This window comes from Aulonocara sp. 'chitande type north' Nkhata Bay, linkage group LG15 (assembly GCF_057382095.1).
Source record: "Aulonocara sp. 'chitande type north' Nkhata Bay isolate Kocher_YH1m ecotype deep benthic linkage group LG15, A_spYH_male_GT1.1, whole genome shotgun sequence".
Classification (NCBI taxonomy): domain Eukaryota; kingdom Metazoa; phylum Chordata; class Actinopteri; order Cichliformes; family Cichlidae; genus Aulonocara; species Aulonocara sp. 'chitande type north' Nkhata Bay.
The window spans coordinates 26,828,722-26,841,396 of record NC_141358.1 but is presented as its reverse complement, the minus strand read 5'-3'; the positions used below and the strand labels follow the sequence as shown (position 1 = coordinate 26,841,396).

Below are 12,675 nucleotides of genomic sequence, written 5' to 3'. Positions count from 1 at the left end.
TATATGTTTCCCTTGGGACATATTTTTGAAAGGTATAATTTTTTTGTTATCACTGCTTTGCCGATGAGATTCAACACTATATTCCAGTCAAAGAAAATGACAAAGGGTCATTTTAACCACTGCTTAAGTGATCTAAAAACTTTATATGTCTAAATGAGAATAAGACTGTGGTGGTTGTTTTTGGTTGCCCCAAACAGCTCAACAACTCTGCTTGCACTCTTGGCACTTTAGCTTTTCACACTCAATATTTGTAAATGTAATTAAGTAGGGTCATCTGCTTAAATGTATCTATCAGTATTAGGCTAATGAATGTGTGTGTGTGTGTGTGTGTTTCAGTCGCTTTGTTTTTATCTTTTTAATGGTAAACTTGCTTAAATCAGTACCCTGTGACACTATCACCACTCATTTCTTTCCCATTACCTATGTTGGGTAAAAAAATCTAGTCATTTTATTTGAACTTTTTTTCTTGGAGTATTTATATTTCTTTATTTAATTAGTAAATTATTGGAAGCTAAGGGATTTATTGTGATAAGGGCAAAGAGTTAAAAAACGCACAAACTCAGAAGTTCTAACAAAATATTTTAACACATTGTTTTTTCTCTTGTCCACTATTTTACTTTTCAGGTTGAGGAGCTGCAATCTTTCAGAGATAAGCTGTGAAGTGCTTTCTTTAGCGCTCAGCTCCCAGTTCTCTAGTAAGAACACCTCGCAGGATTCAGGAGTGAAGCAACAGTCTACAGGACTCAAGAGTTCATACTGTACACTGGAAACTCTCAGGTCAGATCAACATATACATTTGTTTATTCCTTCAGAAATTTAAAAAATAAGAATTGTAGCTACCAAATACAGGTTAATTTATGTGTTATGTTTTACTTCTATCTACGTTACTTAAACTGTCAAATTTCTTAACTGCTTAACTAAACAAACTTTGGGAAGGGAATTTTTTAACCATCACCGAAACAAGATTAAATATTGCAGAATATACTTCTTCCTGTACCATGATTACGTGTTAAAACCAGTGTTGTCTTATTTTTTTTCTTATTAATTCTTCCAGACGAGGAATTGTAGTCTCTCACAGAGAAGCTGTGAAGCTCTGTCCTCAGCTCTCAGCTCCTTGTCCAAGTCTTAGAGAGTTGGACTTGAGTCACAACGAACTGTGCGGTTCAAGGGTGAAGCACCTGAGGAGTCCCAAGTGTACAATTGTCAGGTCAGATCAAGAGATATTTTTGATTCTTTGAGAAAATAACCAATGAGAAAAGATGTTGTAAACATTATACCTTTTAAACATAATTTTCACTGTTAGTATTGCTAAGTGTTCTCTAACAAGACTGAAGCATTTTCATCTGTGAAAACACAGAATTTCATAATCTAATAAAATTTTTGGCAGATTTGCTTTGATCTCATATTTTCACAATACTTTAAAAGTAACTATCAGTCTGTTCTGGCACATTGTGATGAAGCAATCAGATTATAGTATACAACATCACTGAAAATGCTCACTATCATGCATTTTTGCAAAAGCTGCAGTAAAAAACTATGGAAACTGTTTTACTGGTAAATGATACATAAATAAATAGGGCAGCACGGTGGCACAGTGGTTAGCACAGCAAGAAGGTCCTGAGTTCAATTCCACCATAAGGCCTGGGGTTCTCCCCGTGTTTGCGTGGGTTCCCTCCGGGTACTCCAGGTGTCCGTCCAAAGACATGCAGTTTGTGGGGATAGGTTAACTGAATATGCTAAATTGCCCATAGGTGTGAATGTGAGTCAAACAATTTGTGGTAACTTGCTATTTTTAATTGAACAACAACAAAAATAACATTATGTTTTATCATCGTTTAACACTGAGATTTCTACTACAACACTTAATAAACCACTGTACATAAGTATCATATCTGTAATGCAATTATTTAGCATTATTTAATAAAACTTAATTATTTAATTTCCTTCTAGAACCACCTAGGCTGTTCTAAAATATCTGTTCATTACATTATTTTTGTGACCATAGACGGTCACGTAAGGGTTTCTCAACAAACACATTCAGTTATGATCAAATATGTTCACAGTTCGATTAAAATTGATCCAACTGATTACCATTATTGCTCAGTAGCAGACAGTAACTGCAAAACTGAGTCATTGTCCATCCCGGACACCAGGGGCCGAAACTGAGCGACCCTTTCTCCTGCAGCCAATTAGATAACCCGGAAGCAGTAACAGGAAGGTCTCCAGCTGGATATGGGTTTGATGAGGTCGGATTTTTGAGGAAAGTGAAGCTCAAAGTTTGTCTTCAGAGGCTAAAAGCTGCTCAGATCAAAGATACAGAACATAAATCAGCCTTTAAATCAATTTATTTCTGCTCGAGTGACTCAAAGAAACCGACTAATTCCTGCAGATTCGTTTTTCGTTTACATATTGCATATGTTTACAGATTTTTGTTGATGCCAGTCTCTGATATGCAAACACACAGGACGCCTGTAAATGGAGAGTTATTGTAATGTCGGGCGTGTTACGTGTATTTGGCGCTAAATCTCCATGGTGACAGCTCATTTAGATGAGAGGGAAGCAGAAAAGGCGCCGTTGACTGAGCTTTAATGTGAGTTTAAACGACAGCCCTGATGACAGACACTTTAAAGCAGAAATCAGTTATTCAATGTCCATATGAGGATCCACATGATTTGGAACAATCCGCTGAACTCAACTGCACGAACACAGATGTAAATCTTGACTCTTTCGGCGTTAATGTCTCATTACAGAAGCCTTTTTCTTTTCTTTGAGAGACATTGTAACGTGTTTTTAGAATCACAGTTTAAAATGCTTAATATGAAAAAATGCGAGGAGCCCTGAAAGGTTTCGTAAGCGCTCGTTTTAATCACTTTGTAAAAGCGGTTACCTACAGTTTTGTAACCCGCTAACAGAGTTTGAATTTCCCGCAATCGTTTAGGGGTTACGTGAGCACTTCTCTCGACCTGACTGGCTGCTTCTTCTTCTTCTTCTTCTTCTTCTATATAGGGTTTACTGGCAGTTGGCAAACAGCAAAATGATGCATTACCGCCACCAACTACCCGACTTGGTCCCTCCCGACGGTTTAAAGGGACTCCTCGTATTGGCCAGCAGTTCTGGCGCCAAGATTCCAATAAAAGGGCGAGCTGAAGCAGAAGCCTTTCACTGTCTCCGTCTGTCCGCTGCTGCTATCTTTGCTTTCGGCAACTTTTAGCTTCTTAGGTTTTTTCTTTTCTTCGTCCTTTCGAACCCGCGAATTCACAATGCTGACCGCGCGCTCCCCGCTCTCCGTGAAGAACGAGCAGACCCTCAGCGGGCAGCTGGACAAAATGTCTCTGGACAAAGAGAACACGGTGAGGCTGCTTCAGGTTCCCGCTCACAGAGGCCGCCGATTCTCTAGCGTCACCGATCAATCACAGGTATTGATAAAGAGTTGCTGTGTGTGCTGACGGTCTGTGTCTCCTTTCAGCCTCCGGGCCCGAACAGCAGCCGCATCCTGGCGTCCCAAACCGCGCGGAGGATCTTCGACGCTGCTGCGGTAAGTGAGAGAAAAGCCGCAGGAAGCTTCGCACTTTTAGCGGATTCCTCATATCAGCGGACCGAGTCGATGCTGAGCTCACTGACGGCAGCTTCGTGTGTGTTACTGTGCAGATGTGGCGCCTAAACTGTGGCCGTGGCGCCAACAGTGAGCGGCAGGGCTGAGGTCGGTTCAGGGTTCTAGTTTATTAGGAAGAGCTGCTGTGGTGTTCAGGTTTTATGCCGTTTCTGTTATTTTGTCCACCACCTTCAGATCAGTGAACGATACAGGCAGCAAATCTGCACAAACTTTAACTTTTCACTGTTTTTGCTCCAGAATCGATGAATAAGCTAATCAATAATCCTGAGCAATGATCTTTGTCTTCAGCCCAAAGTGAAAAAGAGCAGCAGCTCGCAGGAGGAGGAGCCTCTGCTGAAGGACAACCCTCGCCGCTTCGTCATCTTCCCCATCGAGTACCACGATATCTGGCAGATGTACAAGAAGGCAGAGGCGTCCTTCTGGACGGCAGAGGAGGTAGGTAGAGCTGTAATGGGGCGGGGCTTGATGCTGGACGCCGTGATGCTGACGTGCCCTTTCTGTGCAGGTGGATCTGTCCAAGGACCTGCAGCACTGGGATGCCATGAAGGACGAAGAGCGCTACTTCATCTCCCACGTGTTGGCCTTCTTTGCCGCCAGCGACGGCATCGTCAATGAGAACCTGGTGAGCCGCTGCGCCTGCTCTTACAGATGGTTTTGAGGTCACGGACCGCTGTAACACTCTTGTTGTCGCTCTTTGACCAACAGGTGGAGCGCTTCATGCAGGAAGTGCAGGTAACGGAGGCCCGGTGTTTCTACGGTTTCCAGATCGCCATGGAGAACATCCACTCAGAGATGTACAGCCTGCTGATCGACACGTACATCAAGGACCCCAAAGAGAGGTACGCAGGAGGCGGGGCCAAATACTGTTCTGTAGTGGCTTAACTGGCCTGTACTGATCTAACTGGTGAGTCACGATGTGTTCCCGCCCTCAGAGAGTACCTGTTTAATGCCATCGAGACGCTGCCGTGCGTGAAGAAGAAGGCTGACTGGGCGCTCAACTGGATCGGCAACAAGAACGCCACCTACGGTAAATAAGCTGCTGCCCATTAGGCCACCTGACGCAATGGTTCCACCTCAAGCAGCTTCATTGATTATTGTCTGTTTATTGATCTGCAGGAGAGCGCGTGGTGGCCTTTGCCGCTGTGGAGGGGATCTTCTTCTCGGGTTCGTTCGCCGCCATCTTCTGGCTGAAGAAGAGAGGCCTGATGCCCGGCCTGACCTTCTCCAACGAGCTCATCAGCAGAGACGAGGTGAGGCGCCCTGTTGGTGTCAGATTGCAGGTATTGATCCAGTGATGATGTCACTCTTAACGTGTGTTTGTGTGCCTGCCGCGTTTAGGGTCTGCACTGTGACTTTGCCTGTCTGATGTTCAAACACCTGGTGAACAAACCGCCCAAGGAAACTGTCATCAGCATCATCAAGAACGCCGTGGAGATCGAGCAGGTGAGTCCCAGCTGCAGGTGAAGCTGCTCTGCTGGGCCCACTGGTTCATGGTGGATTTACTGGTTCAGGATGGCTTTAATGGGTTTATTGGTTTGTGTGCAGGAGTTCCTGACTGACGCTCTGCCCGTCAAGCTCATCGGGATGAACTGCGACATGATGAAACGGTACATCGAGTTCGTGGCCGACAGACTGTTGCTGGAGCTCGGCTTCTCCAAGGTAACGCCCCACACAGGTCATGTGATCATGTGACTGACTTAAAGGCAGAAAAACAGCATCACAACACTCATCTCAGTGACAAGCTAAACTTAAAATAAAACATGATCAGTTCTCCACACAGACACATTTCAGGAACTCTTTGACCTCAGAGAGCAACATGATGAAAGTGATGGTGTGAGTGATGATGAAGTGCGCAGGGGTACGGACCTCAGCCAGTGATGGGGGCTGAGTGCTGCTGCAGAGTCTGATCAGAGGACGAGTGGTTCTCTGATGGGCAGCGGCAGTGCGACACAGACGCCTATCTGAACTCGCCCATGGGTGGGGGCGGGTGACCTCAGGGTGGGGGCAGTGGGTGGAGCTGACTGACATGGTGTTTCTGTGTGCAGACCTACCGGGTGGAGAACCCTTTTGACTTCATGGAGAACATCTCCCTGGAGGGAAAGACCAACTTCTTTGAGAAGCGGGTGGGCGAGTACCAGAGGATGGGCGTGATGGCGACGCCCACGGACAACACCTTCCGGTTGGACGCTGACTTCTGATGGTGGAGCGTCCCTGCCGTCACACTACCTCCGTCCCGGTGCATGCTGGAACAGACTCTTGGACTTTTAGGGTCAAATGATGAACTGAATCTTTATTTACAGACTTGAGTCTGTGAGCCGCAGCATTAGACCTGATCAAATCTAACGCTGTGGCTCAGCGCTTTGTAAATATGTCAGGGTTTTAAATGTGTACAGTTTACATTTGTTTTTGTTTTTTTAGTGTATTTTTAATAAATGACTCCGTGAACAGGAACCAGCTCTGGTCTTTTTCTTCTGACATTAAGTTGAACTGAAAAGTTTAAAACATTTTTAAAATCTGGTTCCTCAGGTTTCATCTGATTTGACTGCGTAAACTTAAAGTCATGTTCATAGAGAAAACTAATCTGAACTCAACATCTGACCCAGCGTCACGGCTGGGCGATGATCTGGTCCCTGTTGTGGCGCCAGCACCACTATCATCAGCAGCTGCTTTTGGAACAAAACAGCTGGACAGATGTGAGGAATGACAGACTTTTATTTTGAAGACACTGGACAAGACATGGGTTTTTAGTAAAAGAGGAAATGAAGTTAGAATCTGTTAAATGATTGGTTACGGAGGAGGCGTCAGTGGTTTTTTTTATGGCTTCGTGTTCATGATGGTTAGCAGGCGCTCAGAGGACTCTGACGACAAGCAGTGTCACATCTCCTTTCACCTCCACCTGGTTGATGGCGCTCAGTTCCTTCATACGGTGTTTGTAATCGAGCTGGTGCTGCCCATTCATGGCAACTCTGAAGTGCTGCGCGTCGCAGCGGATGATCATCTGTGGGGAGATGACAGCAGGTTTTAAAAATTAAACAAAAAAACCCATCACAACATGTGGATGTTAAGGCAGGGGTCAAAGGTCACCTCAAAGTACTGCCCCGCAGTAAAGGGAAAGGAAGCGAGCGCCATCTCCTCATGACCCCAGCAGTCGGACAGAAAGGAGTTCCTGACAAAGACACGCTTCTTCAAGCGAGGGTTCAGGTGGAGAGCGATGTCGGACCCGGTCGCTGGACGCAAGTTCACGCAGAAACTGTAACAGGAAGTGATGTCATTAATGAGCCATGAAAGGCTAAACCGAAACTCTGAACTGCTTCATGTTTACTTTCTCTGCAGGTTCATGCAAGGTGGTCTGTGATGATCAAGTGACGGTCACATAACTCAATTTAAATTTATATTTAAATAAAACCTGTAAACTCTGAAAATGTTTCAGTGACTTTAATCCAAACATTGCACTTCAGTTTAAGCTAATCAGTTTCTACTGGCGCCAGACTTCAGGTTTACTACATAGAAGTTATTCATCACAGTCAGGTTTTCATTGTGTTAGTTGGCTCAACAATACCTAAACCCCACAAACATAATGTCTCTGAGCAGCTTGTGGAGTCAGCTTGTAAATCAGAGCCTGTATTCACAAAGCTGTGATTAATTTATTATGAATTTAAGAATATAAAACTTATGTTGTTATTAACAAGAACAAAATTTTTACTAAAGTTAATTTAAGTTCTGATCGATGCCTCACTGATTGTCGCTTTGATCAGTTTCTGTACTGGGCTCCCACAGCTGTTTATTATCCTTACCTCTCTGCGTTCTGATTGGTCTCTCCTTTGATGATGATGCTGCGTCCGACTGTCAGCCCATTAACCAGCTGACCTCTGAACGGGATACTCTGTAGGAAACAGAGAGTCAGACACACTAAAACATTTCCCTTTTTTTGGCTTTATAGTTTTAAATATAAATTTAGATCTGTGTTAAAAGTTAGAAGATCATTTGGTATCAAATAAGATCAGTGATCTCACTGATTAATGTAAGATCAATGGGTGAAATATGATAAATCATTTTCTTTACCAAAATATGATTTCAGGCCAACCATGTGGGCTGATATAATATGACTGATATAAAAAACAGATTTTAATTGATCATATTTATGTTAAGTAAAATAAGCTAAAAGTTGCTTTAAAAATAATTCATTCAAATTTCTTTGTATTAAACTGTTGTTATTGTAAGAAATAAATGCATCATCAATCAATGATTTGATCAGGAAAACTCACCAAATCACCTGATGAGGAGAACACTGGCTGAAACGCATGGAAAAAAAAATCTGATTAAAATCTGATCGACTGATGCATAACTCTAGCCAATCAGACCACATCCGACGCTGATCAAAAAACAGACGCAGTTTCTCCAGAAAGGTCCACATTTCCGCTGCCCTGTGATGACTCGTGTCCTGTGCTATGAAGATACCCACGTTATCTTTCTGTTATGATCCACTTAAGCTAACAGTGAGGGTCAGAGTTCACACCAAGCTGGTTATCAACTGGGTAAGTAACTCAGGATTTGACCTGTGCAGTCACATGAAAGGGGCGGGGCTTTCATATTTGGAAGCATTTCGCAGATCACGTGACTTTTCTTCCACAGAAAACAATCCTTATGAGTGCCAGCCATCCAGAGATGCTATCAGACAGTGATTTCAAATCTTTAGCTAACATAAAACTATACTAGTGAAATGCAACACAGATATTGAAAGGACACCTGATCAATTATTGCTGATTCGTCTGTGTCCTTATTGGGCGGACTGCCAGCGGGAGAGGTGGGGCTCTGAAACAAACAAACAAACAAACAAACAGGTTAACCCTCTGATGGTAAAGCTGCAGGTTGCCACGGGTTACAGAGACACTCACTGAGCTCGGGGAAAGGATGCCCACAGCCTGAACTTTGACTTTTCCTGAGATGCTGATGGTGTCAACACGCTCCAGCTCCACTCTGTGTTTGTACTCCAGCAGGTGGGCGCCATTCACAGCCACCTGAACACGCACGGAAAACAACACATCGCTGGACACCAGTTTGACTTGCATTGAACAGTTAAACTCTGCCGTGCTGACTCTTCTCTGACACCTGATTGGTCGGCTCGTCTCTCACCTTGAACTGGTCTTGGAGGATGAGGATGATGAGCTCGAAGTCGACCTCGAGCCTGAAGGGCATCTCGTAGTGGATCTGTTCGCGGCCCCAGCACTCTTTCGTCAGCGTGTTGCACACGATGGACGACTTTTTGATCCTCGGGTTGAAATGGAACGCTACGTCGGCCCGCGGCTTCACGCTGCTGCCACAGGTGAAGTCCACCTGGAACCTGTGAGACAGCGAACAGAGAGAGAAGATCCCGCTTTAAGAATCTGCACCCCGACTCTGACGTTTTTTTTTTTTTTTAAATATCCGATTGATGATGAAGATCGGCATCCTCACCTGTCAGCACCAGACGGCACAGAGCCCTTGATCAGAACCATCTCACCTGGCAAGAACCCACCCAGGATCGTCCCAGCAAAGGGAATCGACTGTGGACAGAACACCACAAACATGAGGAGGGTCAGATGACCACAGAGAACACCTAGAAACACCTGAGAGGAGGGACTAGATCGGTGTGAATGAACCAGAGCTCAAAGCTCCGTCAGCAGCTGATCAGATTAGAATCTGAAATTAGAATGTAACAGGAGAATCACAGAAATTCTCCTGCTTTCACTTAGAGACGCTCAGAGAAAACCTCCACCTGTTTAAATATATGAAATTTGTAGATACGTGTAGAGGTTTTTCCAAAAGTTTGATTTGGCACAGATTTTATGCCGAATGTCCTCCCTGACACAACCCTCCTGTTTACCTGGGCTCTGACCCGGGGATGGGTGTGTCTCCCCTCCTGGGCTTGAATGTGTTACCCTGTATGCAGCACAGATCCACGTCTGTGGATTTGAAATAAAGTGAAATAAACGTGTCTAAACAGATTCAAGAAACGTGAAGAAGTGAAGTGAAGAAGCTTTTCCATGAGACGAGGTGAAACGTCTTCAAGAAACTTAAAGATGTCCAGTCGCGTTTCTTTCCAAGCTCCTTAGACTACCATGACCTGGATCACTGCGAACCTTCACAGACAGCTTTGATTTGATTATAAAAAGATAACTAAAATAAAAGCAGAGCAGTAAATAATCTGCTCTCAGGTCTTTGGACTGTCTGTCTGTATCAGGCCGTCAGTTCCGCTTTCAAGTCCAAAGTATTCTCATTAAGCTTGTTCCGCACTTGTAGTCAAACGATTCTGACTCCAGGTAAAGACACCTGCTAGCTCACTTGAGTCACCACAGTAAGACTGTGTGACGAGTCATGTGCAAAGGTGGCAAAAGTGCTCGCTCATCTTGGCTAACTAGATGCTGAAGTACAGCAAGCGCAGTTTACGGACACCTGCAGTGGTTCTGGTCTTCATGTGACATCCTCAGGGGACTAATAAACGAATAGGACTGCCTGTCATGTGTTTCTGTTCAGGCTCAGATAAGTTTGATGTTTGAGGCTCACAGTGATAAAATAATAACTCCCCCAAAGACGTCAAACCTGAAGTCCGTTCTGAAAATGTGAGGAGCAGAAGGTTCAGGTGTTTGTTTCAAATGTAGGGAGTGAAAATAAAAAGAAGTCAGAAAAAAAAAAAAACAACTCAAGTACCAACAAAGTATTTGCACTTTACGTCCCACCTCTGGTCATGTGATCATTATTATTAAACTTCAAACAGTACTCCACCTGCAGGAGAATATATAAGTTTATAGGTGGATCTGAATTGGGTGACCTGTCCACCCAAAGACGACTGTAATTGTAAACTGGTGCTAAAGAAAGAAAGTTGAATTGAATTACAGTCCTCAAGTTACTTTACTTTTGCCCACAGCTCTGCTAACATCCCAACAAAGAATCTCTGTTGTTTCTCACATGTTTGAGCTGAATTCAAACCTTTTTCTTTTTGACTGTTAATAATCATATCAGCAGTTTTATGAAGGGCAGCTTTCAGCAGCTGAGTCACTGATTTAAAGCTGGTTTTGTTCTCTCAGCAGGTCGAGACTTCCTGCAGGTTTTATTTGTCTAGATCTGAAGGCCTGTTTTTACCTCCTCTTGTTCACTGTGCTTTTAGTTTGAATCATTTAAAAAAAAACTTCTCCATTCTCAATCTTCATGCACAAATATCTCCTCTACATTTCAGAAGAAGTTATAAAAAATGTAACAGAAAGACAGAGCAGATTTCTCCTATACTGACTTCCCTTCATTGGCACTCTGTTAAATACAGAATTCAAAATCCTGCTCCTCACATACAAGGTCTTAAACAATAAGGCCCCAACTTATCGTAATGACCTTATAGTACAATATGTACCATATATCACACTGCAGACTTACTTGTTGTTCCTAGAGTATTTAAAAGTTGAATGAGAGGCAGAGCCTTCAGTTTTCAGATCCCTCTTCTTCTAAACCAGTTTTCAGTTTGAATTCAGGAAACAGACACCATTTCTACTTTTAAGTTCAGGCTTCAAACTTTCCTTTTTGCTAGTTACGGCTGGATCAGGTGACCCTGAATCCTCCCCTAGTTGTGCTGCAATAGGTGGAGGCTGCTGGGGGATTCCCACGATACACTGGGCATTTGTTCTTTGCTCACTATGTGTTAATAGACCTCTCTGCATTTAATTATTAGTTATTATTAATATCTGGCTCTCTTCCACAGCATGTCTTTGTCCTGTCTTCCCCCACAGAGCAGATAGCCGCCCCTCCCTGATCCTGATTCTGCTGGAGGTTTCTTCCTGTTAAAAGGGAGTTTTTCCTTCCCACTGTTGCCAAAGTCCTTGCTCATAGGGGGTCATATGATTGTTGGGTTTTTCTCTTTATGTATTATTGTAGGGTCTGCCTTACAATACAAAGTGCGAATGCCGTTGTAATTTGGCACTGTATAGACAAAATTGAATTGAAATTAATTGAACTCACTCCTTAAACTAGACGAAAACCCACTAAAATTTTTGCATATTTTAAATTTTCTATATATCCAACCCACCAGATCAGATCAAATCAAACTGTGCCGACCTGTTCTTTAATTCGGTCTAAAATAAAACACGAACAGGGTGACATGCGACTCTAAAAATGATGCTGGGCGGAGGCACTAATCTTTAACACAGTTTGTCCAAAAAGGTTGACGAAACAAAGTTTTCAGTGGATGACACTAAAGCCGGAATCCCAGGGGTCAGTTATTATATTTACACGATGTCACACGTGATGTAGAAGAACGATTCATGATAAATAATCAGTGTCAAACGAGCCAAAACACCGTCGCCAAACTGAATACAATTTTGAAGATATTTTACAAATTGTCTCAGATGTGTTCACATCTAAACTCAAACATACTTAAAATCACACTTTAAATACATGGTCTCTAATTCAACCTGAAAAAACAAAACAAAAACACGCTTAACCCACACAGCATCTCATGTGACCGAAACTCATGTCAAGCCAGCCTCTCTGAACGTGTGTTCCGCAGTGCGGCAGTACCAAAGGTTTCCTATAAATAAAGTTTTTAGCGGATGATATTGAATCCGAACTCTTTCCGTTGTTTGTCAGTGTATTTAAAACACTTCGAATATTTTTTAAAAGAATGTTTAACATAAGATAGTCATTGTTTAAGGCTGTTAGGTGAGCTAAAATGCTAACTGGTCCCTTCACAGAAGCATCGTCGATCAACAATCGATTTATCCTTGAAAATGAGAATGAAAACTGATGATAGAGATCAATTCGAAACCATAGGATATCTTACCGGGTTGTGGAACACCTGCCTCGGGTTGGAAATCGACATTTTTGCGCAGAATAGCTTCTCCGCAGCTCTTTCTGACTACTTCGTTTGTTTACTTCCGTTTATGACGTCACGCGGATCACGTGTTCAAAGATAAGACCAAAGACTACAGACCCGAAGATAAAATCAGAGCACACAGTAATGTCAACTGAATTCTCGTAGAAATATAGTTAAACCCACTTTAAACTAAAAAGCGTGTTTTTGGTCTAAACTGTTGTTATGT

At 43.1% G+C, this 12,675-nt stretch overlaps 2 protein-coding genes and 1 non-coding gene across 4 annotated transcripts; 2 read left to right on the top strand and 1 right to left on the bottom strand.

Moving 5' to 3' along the window:
- The first annotated feature begins 2,244 nt into the window (after positions 1-2,244).
- Positions 2,245-6,071, top strand: LOC147313238 (ribonucleoside-diphosphate reductase subunit M2-like). 2 transcript variants are annotated; one of them, XM_086265281.1, is made up of 11 exons: positions 2,245-2,590; positions 3,007-3,350; positions 3,467-3,535; positions 3,902-4,048; positions 4,119-4,235; positions 4,319-4,452; positions 4,546-4,640; positions 4,730-4,863; positions 4,952-5,056; positions 5,159-5,272; positions 5,659-6,071. In XM_086265281.1, exons 2-11 carry the CDS (start codon positions 3,261-3,263, stop codon positions 5,809-5,811), a joined length of 1,158 nt encoding a protein of 385 aa, XP_086121407.1. In that variant the 5' UTR covers positions 2,245-2,590; positions 3,007-3,260; the 3' UTR covers positions 5,812-6,071. The 2 variants fall into 2 exon arrangements, with proteins under 2 accessions (XP_086121407.1, XP_086121406.1); XM_086265280.1 differs by having other exon boundaries at positions 2,245-3,350.
- Positions 5,448-5,583, top strand: LOC147313239 (small nucleolar RNA SNORD94). The gene has a single exon (XR_015125240.1). It is a non-coding gene; the product is annotated as a small nucleolar RNA SNORD94 (small nucleolar RNA).
- Positions 6,072-6,307: 236 nt separating the features above from the next.
- LOC147313237 (galectin-8-like) lies at positions 6,308-12,643 on the bottom strand. The gene is made up of 9 exons (XM_086265284.1): positions 12,417-12,643; positions 9,068-9,156; positions 8,747-8,954; positions 8,509-8,631; positions 8,360-8,425; positions 7,879-7,905; positions 7,408-7,496; positions 6,698-6,863; positions 6,308-6,611 (listed from the first exon to the last, which is right to left on the bottom strand). Exons 1-9 carry the CDS (start codon positions 12,453-12,455, stop codon positions 6,462-6,464), a joined length of 957 nt encoding a protein of 318 aa, XP_086121410.1. The 5' UTR covers positions 12,456-12,643; the 3' UTR covers positions 6,308-6,461.
- Positions 12,644-12,675: the final 32 nt, after the last annotated feature.